The sequence below is a fragment of the Euphorbia lathyris genome, chromosome 1 (genome assembly GCF_963576675.1).
Source record: "Euphorbia lathyris chromosome 1, ddEupLath1.1, whole genome shotgun sequence".
Classification (NCBI taxonomy): domain Eukaryota; kingdom Viridiplantae; phylum Streptophyta; class Magnoliopsida; order Malpighiales; family Euphorbiaceae; genus Euphorbia; species Euphorbia lathyris.
Window position 1 is genome coordinate 53,215,480 of NC_088910.1, and position 19,160 is coordinate 53,234,639.

Genomic DNA, 19,160 nt, shown 5'->3' on the forward strand with positions numbered 1-19,160 from the left:
TATCTTTATACTTATCTCAACCTTTATCCATACTAAACCACCGCCTTAGTGCGAATTACCGGCGGAAAAATCTGTTGGAAATACAACTTATCGACGGTTTACTAGCGAAAATTATCCGCCGGTAAAAGGGCTGCTGCTCCCGCACACCGACCATATTTTAAATCCGCTGGAAAATATTTCGACCCATTTTCGGTAAGAGATTTCCGCCGGTAATAATAAACAGCGAGCGTTTCGTTCCAGCGAAATTCCGCCGGTAAATTTAAATACCGACCATTTGGTTCCAGCGGAATTCCGCCGGTAAAATAATATCCGACGGATATTTACCGGCGATATCCGTCGGAAATTTGTTATTCCTGCATTAATCTGTATTATATTAAATTCGTCAGAATCCATCAAAAATTTGTATAATTCTATTTTATTTTTATAGAATAAATACTAGACAATATATTTATAAATAGTGAATAATAAACCTGTCAAACCAAAAATATAGGTACCCGCTATCCTTATCCTTACATTGTTTACAACAAAATATGCTTACGTTTACAACGGGCTACTTATTATCCTGGTTCCCTCTTTTTTTTCTCCCTCGTTCCTCCACGTCTTCTCTGCCTCTTGCTCCATTCTTCTCAATCTCAAGGAATAACGAAATTGGGTCGTGAACTATGTTAATCCCAAACAAAACTCTCCACCATTCACCTCTGGAACCTCAGATGCCCTTAATCTTCAAATACCGTGTTGGTCGCAATACAGAGTCCTAATTGATCGATAACGCCTCAACTCTAGATTTTTTTTTTGGGCTTGGAAAGGGAGCTTGAAGAACATCAGTCAGCAATTACACCGATCAACGTCGACTTTCCCGACCTGCTCGTCACAAAAGAGAAGGAGAAATTCTGGCAATTTTTATAATCAGGTTATTTCTCACTCTCTCTGATTTTTGACTTGTGAGCTGCTGTATCGCACACACGAGAAGAGCAGATTAGCTAAATATTAAACACTTCTCGACGGTCATCCACTATGGGCGGCAACCATCACACCAAATCTAGTTGTCCTCACTTGAATTTTGTTAATTTCTGGTTTGTGTTTATTCCTGGGTTATGTTAATTTCTTAAATTCCATGTTCCAGCCCCTGTCGTTGATCCTTTTTTTGCTGCTCTCTCCCTGTGTCTCGGTTCCTTGCTGCTAATAACCTCACTGGTTTGTCCCCCTTTGTTAATTTGTAAGAATTCCTTAAATTAACTAGCCCTTGCTTGGGTTTTAAACTGAAGTTTCATAATGAGAGTTTGCTCAACAGTTTTCATTGATTTTTTCTAATTTTGCTATGTATTTGCCTCTATAATATATCCCTTCATACAAGTCTTCAATGAAATTAACATTCTTACTCTTTCCACTTGTGTGTCTATTATCACTCGTTGTGTGTCTATTATCACTCGATTCAGAACCAGTGAGACTTTTGCTTTCAACAAATGTTAATAGATCGTGAGCATATACGAAGGATCATGCTTTAATTGAGGATAATTATGCGCATGGAAACATGGGTTAGGATATAATAGTTACATCTGACAGTATGCTTTATGAATCACTAGTAGATGCAGAGGAGGAACCATAACTAGACCTGGATGGTTTTGGGTTATGATCATGGCCTCCTCCATAGCTGTCCCTTTTCACTGTTTTAAGATGATCTCTTATTACCTTGAACCTCAAATCTTCATTATAACTACTTTCTTCAGGGATCCCACCTAGTATGTCTCTCAAGTTTTTCTATTTGTACATGTACAATAGTACAAGTATGACTACAGATGCTCTAAATAGCCAGCTGCTTTCCTTTTCCATTCATGTAATAATCAAATTTGTATATATATATACCTTTTTCTACATTTGATTAACCCTGACAAAGTTTCGCACCAATTATTGCTGTTTAAATCTCATTTCTTTGATCAACACTTGCATGCTTTAATTTCATAGCTCTTCTTTTCAGCAATTGCAGTTGCTATGCATATCTGATTTTACAGTTTCTTCCTAAAGTAGATTGATGTTATTGACTTTTTTATGGTTTAAAATAGAAGCACAATGTAAATTGCTATTAGCATTTGGTTTTACTAATTCTGCTTTCTTGTTTCCTTGAGTTTTCTACTCAACTGTATCCCTTTTTCCTTTTGGTCTAGAGTCTTTATCAGTAACTTAGTTCATTCATGAGTCATGTATAGTCTCCTAATTTTGTTTGGCTTCAAATTCTAGTGTGCATCAATGCTTATCAATGTCCACCACAAGCTCAAGCTTAAGCTCGAAGCCACAGAAATCACTCATGTAAACCAGTTGATCCTTCTTGGATTCGGCTAACTCATGTTTTTGAATTGAGGTTCTTAAATTTAACTAAGACCCTGTTCTTTATCACTTAATTTCAGTAACAATCAGTTCAATTCAGTTCAGTTCAGCATTCAGTTTCAGCATTCAGTTTCAGTATTCAGTAATTTATCATTATTTATTATATTATAATTATTTATATATAATTTATTATTATTATTATTATTATTATTTATCTATAATTTATCATCATTTATTATTATTGTTATTATTTATAGTTTATCATTATCTATAAATTAGATAAAAGTCAAGAAATGATAGTTTATTAAAGTATATATGGTTTAATAAAAAAAAATAAAACTAAAGTATGCATCCGTATTTAAAAATTAGGAATTGCATCCATATTATGAATTATTTCTCAAATTTATCCAATTTATCAATGTTAGGGATAAAATTCCACCATTTTAGACGTTAGAGGTAAAATTACTTCTGACCCAAAACGTTATTTTTGCACTTTAACCCTTAATTAAAAAAAAAATTAAGAGTTTGTATTCATATGAAGATTTGTATTTAATTTCATAGGCTTTAAATTATATATAAATTTGTGTTTGTATGTAATTTGTATTTTTAACTTAAATTAGACTTATTTTTATTTAATTTCATAGGCTTTTATCGAGCCAAGATTTTATCATCTCGGGCTTTTATTTGATATTCAATTTAGTTTTATCTTTAATAATATATTTATTTATTATTGATATTATTAAATTTATTAGAACCATTTTATTATTATTATAAGTTCATTAATGTCCAATATTATCATGAAAATTATTTTAAAGTCTAATATCATCATTATTGTTAAGTTCGGTTAAGTTGGCTAGCATTCAGTTAAGTTCAGTAGCATTCAGTTAAGTTCAGTATTCAGTAGTATTCAGTTAAATTCAATTCAGTATTCAGCAGTATTCAGTTCAATTCAGTTCAGTTCAGTTCAGTTTTTTTCAGCGATAAAGAACAGAGCCTAAGTCTAATTGATTGAAGTGATCATTTATGGTTTCTAAATTGTGGATTTATGAAATATCTGCTGATGTAATTCCTATTTCACTTCTCTAACTGCAGTTTTGACTATAAGATGGGGAAGCAATGGATGACCCAACACTATGTCAGATTTGTCTCTCAAACTATATTAGAAAAGCTTTAAGGGATATGTTACATTTTCCATTTTAACTATTTGGATCTAATTGCATATTTTTATTCTATAAACTAAGGTTCTGTTTGGGTTCAGTTGTTGTTGTTTGATGTTTGTTGTTGTTGTTTAGTGTTTGATGGTAAAATTGTGATTAATTGTTGTTGTTATAGTATGTAAAATGACTAATATGAGAAGAATCAATGAACAAGTTAATGTATAAATTGAACCGAAGACTGTAATTGTACATATGGACGGAAGCAACATTTTGGGAAGAGGATTGGTTTTTACATGGCTCTTGAATTTACAAGTGAGACATAATTTACGTAAAGTTTCTACATAAAAATAAACCTCGAACTTCACCAAAAATTGAGGTCTACGTAAAAACTTTTAACTTTACGCATCTCTATTGTTAGACATAATTTACGTAAAATTAGAATTAATTTACGTAAAGTTGGTATTTTAAAAAAAAATCTCCAATTTCAAGAAAAAAATGAGGTTAACATAAAATCTTTCAACTTTATATAAATCCTCTACTGTGGGATATAATTTGAGTAAAATTGTTATTTTATATAAAAAAAACTCTAACTTTGCAAAAATTATTTTTACGTAAATCTCTACTGTTAGATACAATTACGTAAAGTGAGACTTAATTTACGTAAAGTTGCTATTAAAGAATCTCGAACTTCACGAAAAAATTGGATTTACGTAAAATATTTGAACTTAACGTAAATTTTCTACGGTTAGACATATTTTACGTAGAGTGATACTTAGGCACTGTTTGGTTTTCATGTTGTTTGCTGTTTGCTATTACGGTTTGCTGTCTGTTGGAAAAAGGTGCTTTTCCAAAAAGCAAAGATTCTCTGCTTCTGTAAACAGCTACTTTTCAAGTATAAAAGGTAAATGAAAGGTCTCTAACTAAACATCTAAAACTCTCTTTTAAAGTGAAAAATGTAAACAGGAGGAGAAAATGGAATAACCAAACGCACCCTTAATTTTAAAAGTTTCTATTTTACAAAAAGAAAATCCCTAATTTTGTGAAAAAATTGCGGTTTAAACCTTTCAACATTACATAAATTCTTTATTGTTACACATAATTTACGTAAAGTTGTTGTTTTATAAAAAGTACTCTCTAACTTCGCAAAACAAATTGAGGTTTACGTAAAATCTTTTTACCTTACGTAAATTCTCTACTATTAGACATATTTTACGTAGAGTGAGACTCAATTTATCAAAGTTGTTAGTTTACAAAAAAAAAAAAAAAATCTAACTTTGCAAAAAAAAAATATCGAGGTTTACATAGAGACTTTCAAATTTAGGTAAATCTTATACCGTTAGACACAATTTACGTAAAGCTAGACTTAATATACGTAAAGTTAGAATTAATTTACATAAAGTTGTTATTTTACAAAAAAAAAAAAACCTCCAACTTTACAAAAAAAAAATCAATGTTTCGTAAATCCTCTACTGTTAGGCATAATTTATGTAAAGTGAGACTTAATATACGTAAAGTTGTTATTTCACAAAAAAAAAAATTTGCGTAAAATATTTTAACTTAACGTAAATCTTCTACTATTAGTCATATTTTATGTAGAGTGAGACTTAATTTACCAAAAAAAAACTCTAATTTTGCGAAAAATTGAGGTTTAGGTAAAACGTTTCAACTTTACATAAATTATTTAGTGTTAGACATAATTTACGTAAAGTGAGACATAATTTACGTAAAGTTGTTATTTTATAAAAAAAAATCTCTAATTTAAAAAAAAATAAGGTTAACGTAAAATCTTTCAACTTTACGTAAATCCTCTAATGTGAGACATAATTTAAGCAAAGTTATTATTTTACAAAAAAAAAAAAAATCTCTAACTTCGCAGACTTTTTTTTTCTAAAATCCTCTACTGTTGACATAATCTACGGAAAGTAGTGAGACTTAATTTACGTAAAGTTATTATTTTATAAAAAGAATCTCTATAACGGTGAAAAAATTGATATTCATGTAAAATATTTAACTTTACGTAAATCTTCTACTATTAGACATATTTTACGTAGAGTGAGACTTAATTGACCAAGATTCTTGTGGTGAAGCTCTTACCCTAGTTGTTGAGAGTATAACTATGACTAGGGAGGTCATGGGTTCGAATGACACCCGGGTGGAGTGAGAAATTTTCTTTTTTCTTTAATTGTAAACACATTGTGCGTAAATTTTTTTTTTTAAAAAAAAAAATTGACCAAGGTTCTTATTTTACCAAAACAAATCTCTAATTTTACGAAAAAAATTGAGGTTTACGTAAAACCTTACAACTTAACGTAAATTATTTGTTGTTAGACATAATTTACGTAAAGTTGTTATTTTACAAATAGAAATCTTTTAACTTTACAAAACAAAATTAAGGTTTAAGTAATTTTTTTTAAGTTTACGTAAATCATCTAATATTGGACATATATTACTTAAAGTGTGACTTAATTTATCAAAGTTGTTATTTTATTGAAAAAAATCTCAAACTTCGCAAAAAAAAAAAGAGGTTTTATGGATTTTCCGTAAAGTAGTGTCAATTTTCGTAAAGTGGTTTGATGGATAGAATTAAAGTTATTTTTTTATTAATAATTTAACAAAAAATAATTAATTTACATAAAATTATACAAATGTTATGGAAATTTGTAAGGGTTTTATAGATTTTCCGTAAAGTAGTGTCAATTTACGTAAAGTGATTTCTTGGAAAGAATTAAAATTATTTTTTATTAATAATTTAACAAAAAATAATTACTTTACGTAAAATTGTACAAATGTTATGGAAATTTGTAAATGTTTTATGAATTTTACGTAAAATAATATCAATTTACGTAAAGTTATTTGGTGGGTAGAGAGAAAATTATTTTTTATTAATAATTTAACAAAAAATAATTATTTACGTAAAGTTGTACAAATGTTACGAAATTTTGTAAAGGTTATACAAATTTTACGTAAAGTAGTGTCAATTTACGTAAGGTGATTTGGTGGATATAATTAAAAATATTTTTCATCAATAATTTAACAAAAAATAATTAATTTACGTAAAATTATACAAATGTTACGGAAATTTGTAAAGGTTTTATAGATTTTCCGTAAAGTATTGTCAATTTACGTAAAGTGGTTTGGTGGATAGAATTACAATTATTTTTTATTAATAATTTACCAAAAATAATTAATTTACGTAAAATTATACAAATATTACAGAAATTTGTAAAGGTTTTATAGATTTTCCGTAAAGTAGTGTCAATTTTCATAAAGTGGTTTGGTGGATAGAATTAAAATTATTTTTTATTAATAATTTAATAAAAAATAATTAATTTACGTAAAAATATACAAATGTTACGGAAATTTGTAAAGGTTTTATAGATTTTTCGTAAAGTATTTTCAAATTACTTAAAGTGGTTTGGTGGATAGAATTAAAATTATTTTTTATTAATAATTTACCAAAAATAATTAATTTACGTTAAATTGTACAAATATTACGGAAATTTGTAAAGGTTTTATAGATTTTCCGTAAAGTAGTGTCAATTTTCGTAAAGTGGTTTGGTGGATAGAATTAAAATTATTTTTTTATTAATAATTTAACAAAAATAATTAATTTACATAAAATTATACAAATGTTACGGAAATTTGTAAAGGTTTTATAGATTTTCCGTAAAGTAGTATCAATTTCCGTAAAGTGGTTTGGTGGATAGAATTGTATTCTACATTGTGTAACTTTAATTTTTCTTTATTTAGTGGTAACCTGTAATAACAGGTCAAGTTTTAATATAATTTGTTTTATTCTAAATTAATTTGACACGTGTCGTAATACTATTCGTTATTGAAACAAGATAAGATTACTTTGTTTTTAAAGGAAGTATCCATAGCGGACACCCAAAAATATATATTATAAAATAATATTGAGTACTTAAAAAAACAATATTCAGTAGTAATTAACATAAAACAATATATATTATAACTATCTGACCTAGATAAACCATAGGATAAAAACTATATAATATCCTATTGAATCTAAGAAAAACCCTATTTTATTGTTGAATTTTAAAGTAATAGATTGTTCCGGTATTAGATTGTGAAGATATAAGTTTGTTAACTTACTTTGGGAGCGTTTGGTTGCTGCTTTTCATGTTCTGTTCGTTTTTTCACTTCAAATGAGAGAGTTTTAGGTTTTTTGTTAGTGACCTCATATTGACCTTTTACACATGAAAAGTAATTTTTTTTGCAAAAGTAGGGAATCCCTACTTTTTAGAAAAGTAGTTTTTTTCAACAACAAACAGCAAACCGTAAGTAAAACAAATGGATTCTTTATAAAGTTGAAACGTTTGAATTCCATTATTATCCATTTTCTTTTATTGTTTAGTTTTGGTTATAAACAGTGGCGGAGCCAGAGCTCAAGGTCCGGAGGGGCTCAATTGCATGAAGATTTTTTTTTTAATAACGACTTAAGGCTTTCTCAGCGGGGACGCGTAATGCGACCGGGCCGCCCTTTTTTTTTAACGACTTAAGGCTTTGATTCATAGTAGTCAAATCGAAATTTTCAAATTTTTGATAATATAAGGGTAAATTTGATCATAATTGGAAAAATTAAGGTACAAAACAACTGAGATTCAATATGAAGTAAGGATAAGGTGCAAAAATACTCTAATGTTTACACCTAAGAATAATTTTACCTCTAACGTATAAAATGGTGCAATTTTATCCTTAATATTGGGAGCCAAGAACAATTTTATCCCTAACGTTGACAAGTTTGGTCAATTGGAGAAATTATTCATCAAATTATTTTCTCGGTAATGAATTTTGTAACTAAAAAATATAATTAAAAATAATAAAGGAGAATGAGGTTAATAATGATTAAAAATGATATTTAATATTGATATTTTTAAAGGAGAATGAGGTTTAAGGGAAAAAATTAAAATGAGATAAAAAGTGAAGAGAGGGAGATTTGAACACAAGACTACTTGGATGTAGAGATGCCTTTAATTATCACTACAACCAACTATGCAAACTTAGTTTCATGTTATATAATTACATTCTACATTATAAGTATTAATTTTAACTATTTTGGGGGGGCTTCTCGGGACTGAACCACTATTCGTCAAGGGTGTTCCGGAGGGTCGGAGGGTCGAGAGACCCTCCCTTACCCCCCTAGATCCGCCCCTGGTTATAAAAGTTTAAATTGAACCTAGTTTTTTTTTTTTATATATTAGTATTCTGATTAAAACCATATTTGTCCATTGATTTATCTAAAATGTTGGTTTTTGACCCTTGGTCATAAATTAAGATGTAAAAGATTTTGGGGAGAAAATCTGCTATCCTTAATTTTGTTTTTCCTTCCATGTCCCTCTCATATAAAAACTTAATATTATTTAAAATAAAATATTACGTGGGCTAAGAGGACCTACATATAAAATTATTGATTTTTTATTTATGAGGGATATAGAACGAGACACTAAATTGAAGACATCAGATTATCTCCGAAGATTTTGAACAACACGCTTGGGAGAGAGTACATGAGAGAGATTCTAGAGAAAGATGAGAGGTGATGTATCAGTTGGGGATTGGGCAAGGTTTAAAATTTTAAAAATATAATAAATTATAAAATACAAAATAAATGAAATGAAAAATGCTCCTCTATAGGCCTTAAATTTAAATAAGCCCAATTTTTTTCATATAATATTTAACTAAATTATTTATATTTTTTCATATATAAAAAAATTAAGTGAATGTTAAATATCTAGAGTCTAACTAATTTATTATTATTATACAATATCTAATTAAATTATATTTATTTTGTAAAAAATCAAGTTAAAGTATTTTTGGTGTTTCATTTTATAGAAGCATTATTGTTATGGGAATATATTAACTTTTTTTAATGAATAGCGCTCAATTTTTTTATTTAGCACAAGACCTTTAAAGGCGGCCCTGTGACTACAATATCAACTTTTTTTTAACACCGTTAGTCTTTTTGGGCACTGTTTGCTAACAGGATCAACCTTAAGATACTTGTTTATCAACTTTTAAACCACATAGTTTATGTTTGAAAATAGTCGAAACCACCAGATTTATTTTTGTACTTTTTTCTTATTCTAAAATATAAATTCAATATACATAATATTAATGAAAACTCATAAATAATTTTTATTGTTTCTTAATTAGTATTATTCATTGTATTTTAAATGCGATAAAAAAAAGTTAGAAATGAGCTTCAATTAGAGTTAAATTTGAAAAAATAAACAAAAGTTATTAAAATTATATTTCACAAGTTATGTTTATATAAATTTATATATTTATCAATTTATGATATATAGGCTTTTTAAAAATATATTATTTTTTATTAAAAAATATATTATCTTATTTGTTAATTTTTCAACTGGCACAAATTACAGGACCGGAAAAAAAATATTATTTTAAGTTCTACTGTATTTAGTATATTAACACAGTTATAAAAAAAACTATTAAAATACTAACAACTAAGTCAGCCACATATAAATTATTCACGCACACAACTTGTTAAAGTGTCTAAAATGTTTAACGTGTTATTAAAATAGTTACAAAACACAACCAATTAAAGTTGGTTTGAATGGTCAAGGGTTTCAAATTGTTTAAACTAGATCTCGAGTTCATGTCCTACCGTGCGCATAAAGTTTTAGTTAGGAAGAACTCACCTAAAAAAATATCTGACGAATCTAAAAAAAAAAAAAAATCAGTTTATCAACAATATTATTATTTAGAAGATCTAATAAGACAATAAAATAATTATTAAATAAGTTGGTTTAAAAAGTTAGATAAAATTAATACTAGAAACATTAGATCTAAATTAGGCCACGATGTGATGTGTATAGTTGCTTGAAAAAGTTGGGGAAGAGGAAGTTTGATTGAATAACGGGTGAGTAGCTCCCTAAGTATCATCCTCCTAACCTAGTACTGATAGACTGAGTGCATGGTTGATTAGCCACCATTCTTCGCAACTACCACCGTCAGGTCCGTCACGTTGCCACCTCCTCCATCTACCCCTCTTTCCTCTCTATATATACGTAACTCTACAATAAGTCTAGTACACTACACTACACTACAAACAACGTTCAACTAATAATATCTGAACACCATGTTTACACTAATTTTGTTTTCCCTAATTTCAGCCATTTTCATTTACTTTCTCTTCTTCCGTACCCGCACCTCTCTCCCTCTTCCTCCTGGTCCTAGACCATGGCCTATTCTCGGAAACCTGCCTCATTTAGGCCCCAAACCGCACCAATCTATAGCCGCCTTGGCTCGGACTTATGGTCCTCTTATGCACCTCCGTATGGGCTTCGTCGACGTTGTTGTGGCCGCGTCCTCGTCTGTCGCTACTCAGTTCTTGAAGGTTCATGATGCTAATTTCTCTAGCCGGCCTCCTAATTCTGGTGCTAAACATGTTGCTTATAATTATCAAGATCTTGTTTTTGCACCGTACGGTCCCCGGTGGCGCATGCTTCGGAAAATTAGCTCCGTTCATCTTTTCTCGGCGAAGGCCTTGGATGATTTCCGGCATGTTAGACAGGTTTTTATTTCTTTCTCTCTTTTATTAATGGATTTACAATTAAACATTCAGATATGGAGATACTATTACTGTTTCAAGATTAATTTTAGTTAAAAGCTGAAGAAAGTATGAATTTTATTTAGCAAGTAGCTTGTTTCGTATCTTCGACGTTTGAGTAGTTTGTTTGAAAGATGAGTGTGACTTTACACTTGTAAAATCACGTTTTCTCTCCTTGAATTTCCACTTTTTCAACTGTCCTCACCTGTAATTTTTTGTAAATATATTACTTTCACATTCAAGTAAAATTAACGAATTTACAAATAATTAAAAATAATTTTCCATCATTGGTTGGGGAATAAGATGTAATTAACTAAAGTATTTTGGAAGAGAGTATTAAAAGATTTTTTTTTTTTTTTTGTCATTAGTGATTGTTAAACAATAATAAGATTCAAATTTGATTATATATCACCAACTTATTGGTTTTTGGAGTTGTTTATAAGTGTCAGTGATATACTAAATATTTTTAGATATAATTGATCTTTTAAAATGTCTAATAAGCTGTTAATAATAAAAAATTAACCATCTTCCAAATTTTCTGTTAAGAATCAAAATTGGTAATACTATGTGATTTGACTAAACTTTACAAATTAACATATAGTTAAAAATTTACAAACATATATATTTATAAACTCAGTCATTCCATTAGTGAATATTTGCATCAAAATGAAACAATTAAAAAGGATAACTTTACAAATTAATATATATATATATATATATATATATATATAAACTATGTCCTTGTAAATTAACTAAACTATAAATATTATTTCACTAAACTATATAAAAATATGTCCAATATCAGGAATTTTCACATGCACTTTAATCAACTATTTAGTTCTCTAAAATAATATAAAATACTAACAAATCAAAATTTTACTTCAATCATACTAGCTATTTAACTCTCTATTTGAATATTTTATTAGTATAAAAGTGAATAAAATTAAAGAAAAAAAGTAAAAAAAAATAGAAACAAATAAGAAAGAGAAAGAATGAATAAAAAAAACAAATAGTTAACAAATAGACTAGTTAAATCTAACTAGTGAGAATCACTACTATATATTTGAGAACCATGTTATATCTGGATTGGATCACTCTTTAAAATTAACTAGCTAAATTTGATAATTTAAATAGTGATATCACACCATTTAACTACTCATACACTTTTTAACTACAAAACTTTTATGGTAAATCAGCTAGACCACAATTTTATTTTATTTTTACTTTTTCAAAAAAAATTACTATATGTTAAAGTAAATATAAAAAATAGTTTAAAAAGAAATAAAAATAGAAAAGAATTTATGTCTAACCTGCAACTACAATAGCCTTTTATTTTCTTCTTTTCTATAACACTACAATAGTTTTCTAATGGGTAGATTACATCCATGGCACCACTGAACTTTATCAATTTTAAAATTATGGTCACTGAACTTCAATTCTTAACGGTATAGTCATTGAATTTTATATAATTTTAACACCGGTGACCATTCAATGCCTCAAAACGACATTTGACGGCTTCAAAATAAAAATTTGAAGAGTTAAGGATATTCTAAAGACCTTTAATTCTTAAAATTTTTTGTTTTGAGATCATTTAGTTGTTGTTTGGTTAGGAGAGAGATAGTGAATTTTTAGAGAAAGAAAGTTTAAAAAAACGCGACTTTGAAAAATAAAAATGTAGTTTCATGGTAAATGTTATTCTGAATAACTTTAATTCTTGCATATTTTCATGGTAATTTTGAAGAGTTAGTTAAAGTTGATTGGTCATTAATGTTAAATAAATGTAAAGTTTAATGATTATATTGTTAAAAAAATGAAGTTCAATGGCCAAATGTTGAAACTGTAAAGCTCAATGGCCATAAGTGTAATTTACCCGTTTTTTTAATAGGACAAAGAATGAGATAGTGGGACTGGGGAGTATCACATGGAGGTTTGGAAGTACTTGTTTATTCACAGTTGTATATGATTATGATACACTCTTGACTTTATGGGTAAATTATACCTATTGTAACTACTCAACTTCCAATTATAAAAAAAAAAATAAAATAAAAAAAAAAAAAAAAAAAAAATCAACTTCCATTCTTTCTCAAATAATAATATCAAAAAGATAAACGAAACAAGTATAATTTTTAATAGTATAGCTATTAAATTACATGTTTTAATATTGATGACCACTTAATTTTAACTAACTTTTTAAAATAATCGTTAATGACTTTAAAATGAAAATATTTAAGAATTAAAGTTGTTCGGAACGACATTTACTATGAAATCACCTTTTTTTTGAGCTTTTCTCCCTCTAAAAATGCATTATCTCTCCTAACCAAACAACACATAAATGATCTCAAAACAAAAATTTTCAAGAATTAAAATTTCTTAAAATATCATTAATTATAGAATTTTTTATTTTGAAACCGTCAACTGTCGTTTTGAGACGTCGAGTGGCCACATATATTAAAAAGTATAAAGTTCAGTAGTCTTACTGTTAAAAATTGAAATTCAGTGGCCACAACCTTAAAATATGTAAAATTCAATGGCCACGAGTGTAATTTACCCTGATTTTATTGCTCAATATAATTAATTTTTATATATCTTATATAAATTGTTATTTTCTGATATATTTCTGATATAGTTCAGTAGTCTGATATATCTTATAATAAATTGTTATTTTCCATTTCACACTTTATATATGATCATTATTATAAACTCTTTACTTTATTTTATTGCATAATATAATTAATTTTTGTATATCTTATATAAATTGTTATTTTATTATTTTGTCTCTACTGCTTGACGGGGAGAAAAAACATTACACCTTTTGTTGTGTCTCTAGTTGATATGATGTACATGGATTAAATGCATTGAGAATCACTCAATATGGTGTCTAAATTTTAATTTGTGTTAATAAATTTTATACCCCACCACCGGAATTACTTTGTTAAACGAAAATAAACAGTTATTTTATTCATACAAATTGTGACCACATTTAAAAACATTTATACTTTAAACCCCAATTTTTTCAAAAGAATACTTTAGACCCCATTAATATGTTGGACCAGTACTATTTTCTAAAATTAAATAAAATTTTGACTTTTTGACTATGCAGCATGAAGTGGGAATCCTGATACGCGCTCTGGTTAGCTGTGGACCAGAAAGAGCAGTGAACTTAGGGCAATTGCTGAACCTGTGCGCCACAAATGCACTAGGGCGCGTGATGATTGGCCGACGAGTATTTGGCGACGGCAGCGGAGGCGGTGATCCAAAGGCCGACGAGTTCAAGTCGATGGTGGTGGAGTTGATGACGTTGGCTGGAGTTTTCAATATTGGGGATTTTATTCCTTCACTGGAGTGGCTAGACTTACAGGGGGTAGCAGCTAAAATGAAGAAGCTCCATAAGAGATTCGATGGTTTCTTGAGTGAGATAGTTGAGGAACATAAGGTTATGAGGAGAGGAACCCACAAAGACATGTTGACTACTTTAATCTCATTAAAGGAGGAAGAGGCTGATGACGGTGAGGGAGGAAAAATCACTGACACTGAAATTAAAGCACTTCTTCTGGTAAATTCCCTTTCTCATTATTTCTTTTGTCTTTTCTGTACTAGTATTTAATTTAATTTGTGGCCCTACCCACATTTTTCGTTTCCAATTAATTTTTGGGACCTCATTAATTATAATCAATCTAATATAAATGAAAAATTTCAAGTTATCATTTCATTAATCTTTTTTTTTTTTTTTGAATCATTTCTTAATCTTTTAAACAGATATTTTGTTTTATTTGAATTTGAATATAGTGGTCCATTGACTCATGGGTGTCGTTGGTTGCAGAACATGTTCACAGCAGGTACAGACACTACATCAAGCACAGTCGAATGGGCCATTGCTGAGCTCATCAGGCACCCAAAAATCCTGACCCAACTCCGACGAGAACTCGACACCATCGTGGGCCCCGGTCGTCTCGTAACCGAGTTGGATATTTCTAAACTCACCTACCTCCAAGCTATCGTAAAAGAAACCTTCCGCCTCCACCCATCGACGCCGCTATCTCTGCCGCGGATGGCTGCCGAATCCTGCGAAATAAATGGTTACCACATTCCAAAAGGCTCCACTCTTTTGGTTAATGTATGGGCAATAGCTCGTGATCCAGATGTGTGGAATGAGCCGTTAGAGTTTCAGCCGGAAAGATTTCTAGCCGGCGGAGAAAGACCAAATGCCGATTTGAAAGGAACTGATTTCGAGGTTATACCATTTGGGGCTGGACGGAGAATATGTGCAGGGATGAATTTAGGGTTAGTTATGGTTCATATGCTAATAGCAAGTTTAGTACATGGATTTGAATGGAAATTAGAAGATGGATTGAATCCTGAGAAATTGAATATGGATGAAGCTTATGGCTTGACTTTACAACGTCTTCAGCCATTAATGGTGCACCCAAAACCTAGGCTATCTCCTCAAGTTTATGCTGCCGCGACTCCCAATTGATTTTGTGTCTATGTAAAGTAGTATAAGTTTTTAATTTTCTGTTAGAATTAATGTTTTAAAAACAGAACCGGCATTAAACCGGATTAATAACAGATCAAAAATATTCAATTAATTAATTCGAATTAGTTAATATAAATTAATAAAGGGAAAATTACAAAACTAGGTCAAATGGGAGGCCCATTTACATATTTAACCCATTTACTTAACCTATTACATATCTAGACTCATTTTGTGTGACTTTCCAAAAATACCCCCAATATTTACGCGCGGCTCACCCCATCCCGTCTGACTTCGCATATTCCATACTATGCGAAGTCTGCGAAGTAAATGTTTGGGTTTGCTTGATGAATTTAGTTCGCATATGCGAAGCCTGGATGTGTTTTGAAGCTAATTCGCGAAGTGGTATATGACAAAAAAGGGCAAACAACAACGGATTCTAACATTAAAATCATAACATTATCAAAATTTACAACAAGATTGCCACAATAACGACATTCAAATCATAACATTATCAAAATTTACAACAAGATTGCCACAATGAACTCTACTAACATTATCAAAATTTACAACAAGATTGCCACAATAACGACATTCAAATCATAACATTATCAAAATCTACTAACAAGATTGGCACTATGGGATGGACGTGTCCCATGGTGCACCCCGAGATTGACACAACCTCTCCTAACGAATCATTTCAGGAGTGAATGTGTCAATCTTGGGGAAGTTCATCCCTATACAGGAAGGAAAATCATCTTCCCTGCAGCTCAGTACGCCGCCTTCCAGAAAGGGATGTTACGTATTCAACCATCTACAGAAAAAATTAACCGTGTTAGTTATGAAAAAGGATGATTTTAGATTTGCGAAATGAAAATTAGCGAAGCATGCGAATGTAAATGTGCAGGGGAAGAGGTGATTTTACTTCGCATAACGATTTTTTCGCGAAGTCTGCGAGGTCTGAAATGTGACTATCTACGTCGCATAACGATTTTTTCGCGAAGTCTGCGAGGTCTGAAACGTAAGGATCTATTCGCAGACTTCGCGAACTAATAGATTCGCAAGGTAGATCCATACGTTTCAGACTCTTTCTCTTCACAGAACGTCGCGAAATCATCAATACACGAAGTAGATCATCACTTTCCAGGCTCGTTCTCTTCGCAAAGCTTAGTGAAACCATCGATTGCGAAGTGAATTCATGATAAAACGCAGAAAAAAAAACAGATACTTACATTTTTCGCCACTTTCACCCCCAAAAGCGACAATAACAATATGATAACATGGGAAGAACGAAGGAAATAACGTAGAAAAACCATTTCTTTGATGGTAACAAGAAGAAAGAAACCAAGCAACGAACATGAAGATGAAAAACCATGGCTTCGTTTTCTAGGGTTCGGAAGTTGCAGAATCAAGAGATGAAAAGAGGAAAATGAGAAATTCATTGTGATTTTGACGAAATGGTGCAGATTTCGTGCAATTTAAAGGAAGAAAGGAAGATCAAAAGTCTTGAAATCATTAATGCAGGAGCAACTTTTCGCATAACCAATGAGATAGGGGGGGAGCGGTGATTCGCGGAGATAGGGGGAAGTGGGAAGGTCAGGGGTATTTTTGGAAAGTCACACAAAATGAGTCTAGATATGTAATAGGTTGAGTAAATGAGTTAAATATGTAAATGGCCTTCCCATTTGACCTAGTTTTGTAATTTTCCCATTAATAAATATATTTAACCAAAACATTATAATAAAATGAAATAATCTCCCTAAATTTTTTCTCTCTTTTAGATCTATCTTCTCTTTTTCAGATCTGGTTTCTCTCTCTCAGATCTGTTGTCATGGTGAAGAATTTTTATGAAAATTGTGAGTTTTGAGATCTATCTCTTCTCTTTTATATCTTTCCCTCTCTTTTAGATCTATCTTCTCTTTTTCAGATCTGTCTTCTCTCTCTCAGATCTGTTGTCATGGTGAAGAATTTTTATGAAGATTGAGAGTTTTGAGATCTATCTCTTCTCTTTTAGATATTTCTCTCTCTTTTAGATCTATCTTCTCTTTTTCAGATCTGGCTTCTCTCTCTCAGATCTGTTGTCATGGTAAAGAATTTTTATGAAGATGGAGAATTTTGAGATCTATCTTCTCTCTCTCAGATCTATTTCTCTCTTTTAGATCTATCTCCTCTCTTTCAGATCTCTCTTCTCTCTCTAAAACACATGGTCAATTTTATAACTCAATTTTCTCTCTCTCTCAATTAGTTATAACTAAATTAACTATAACTAATAGTAGAATTTAAGAAAAGTAAATCTCTCTCTCTCTCTCTCTCTCTCTCTCTCGGCGATGACCAAGGCGATCGTGAAGGTTAAGGGGGATGGGTCGGTGAAGGCAGGCGGCTGGCCTGTGTCGGATCTGGTGGTGGCGGGGCGCGGGCGGGGCAATGACTCCGGGATCGATGAGGCATGGGCGTGGGCGGCGGCGGATGATGGGAGATCCGAGGGATCACCTCGGGGGAGGAGGCGGAGCAGCGGGATTCGGAGGGATCGGTCGAGGGATAGGAGTAGATCGGAGTGGGTGGATGGTGGGGAGGCGGATCCGGCGGTTTCGACGGGGGGTGCTAGGGGTGCGTCGGTGCCGTTGGGGGCTTCTAGGGATGCGGCGGCCGATCGGGGGCTGGAAGGTATTGGTGCCGCGGCCGCGGCCCTGGACTCATTTTTCGTGGAGGGACGCGCGCATCATTCCGGAGTTAGAGGGCCGCTTTCGGTGCTTGGGCCACAGGGAGTACCGGCCGTCTCTCCCCAGCAGGATGAGCATGCTGTGCGACTTTCGTTGGCCGCGCAGGCCGCTCTGGCCGCGCAAGCCGCATAGGCCGCGTAAGCCGCGCAAGCCACTCAAGCGGGAGTTTCCATGGATTTGGGAGGCCCCTCCTAGAGGGATAAGTTGCTAGGGGTGTTAGAGGAGGATCCCATGATGGAGGTGGATGCTTTTGAGAATGATTCCGGGGATTTTCTCTCTGATTCCGATTCTGAGGATGGAGAGCCTGATAACCCGCTGTGTCCTAGGATCCGGCTGTCCTCGGATGACAAGCGGGTCATGAGATCGAAGTGGAAATTGGCGTTAATCGTCACTGTGTTTGGGAAAAGGATCAGTTTCAATTATTTTGCCCAGAGGATCCAGGCTCAATGGGCAAAGAAAGGAAAGGTTACTATCACAGACCTTGAAAATGACTATTATGTCATTAAATTCACAAGGGCTGAGGATTTCAATGCTGTTGTGAATGGTGGTCCATATATTATCTCCAATCATGTGTTGGCTCTGAGACCTTGGGTCCCAAATTTTGATCCCCATGATTGCTCTGTTAACAGGATCCTTACTTGGGTTAGGTTCCCGGGCCTACCTCTTGAATACTACAGTGATAGGTTCCTGAACAAGATTAGTAGCCTTGTTGGGAAAGTCCACCATGTTGATAAGACTACCATTGGGGCAGTGAGAGGCAAGTTTGCCAGGGTCTGTATCGATATTGATCTCGCTAAGCCTCTTCTTTCTCAGTTCTGTACTCAAAACAAGGTCTATCATATTGAATATGAAGGTATACACAACATCTGCTATGAATGTGGTATGTTTGGCCATACCTT

General features: G+C 31.7%; 1 protein-coding gene and 1 long non-coding RNA gene across 4 annotated transcripts; both read left to right on the plus strand.

Moving 5' to 3' along the window:
• Positions 1–522: 522 nt before the first annotated feature.
• LOC136232998 (uncharacterized) lies at positions 523–3,579 on the plus strand. Of its 3 annotated transcripts, none has more exons than XR_010690659.1 (3): positions 525–1,194; positions 2,236–2,356; positions 3,415–3,579. It is a non-coding gene; the product is annotated as an uncharacterized lncRNA (long non-coding RNA). The 3 variants fall into 3 exon arrangements; XR_010690662.1 differs by having other exon boundaries at positions 526–1,194; positions 2,236–2,304; XR_010690661.1 differs by lacking the exon at positions 2,236–2,356 and having other exon boundaries at positions 523–1,194.
• Positions 3,580–10,455: 6,876 nt separating this feature from the next.
• Positions 10,456–15,660, plus strand: LOC136233013 (flavonoid 3'-monooxygenase-like). The gene is made up of 3 exons (XM_066022539.1): positions 10,456–11,034; positions 14,171–14,623; positions 14,891–15,660. The coding sequence occupies exons 1-3, from the start codon at positions 10,600–10,602 to the stop codon at positions 15,542–15,544; spliced, it is 1,542 nt and encodes a 513-aa protein (XP_065878611.1). The 5' UTR covers positions 10,456–10,599; the 3' UTR covers positions 15,545–15,660.
• The last annotated feature ends 3,500 nt before the right edge of the window (positions 15,661–19,160 follow it).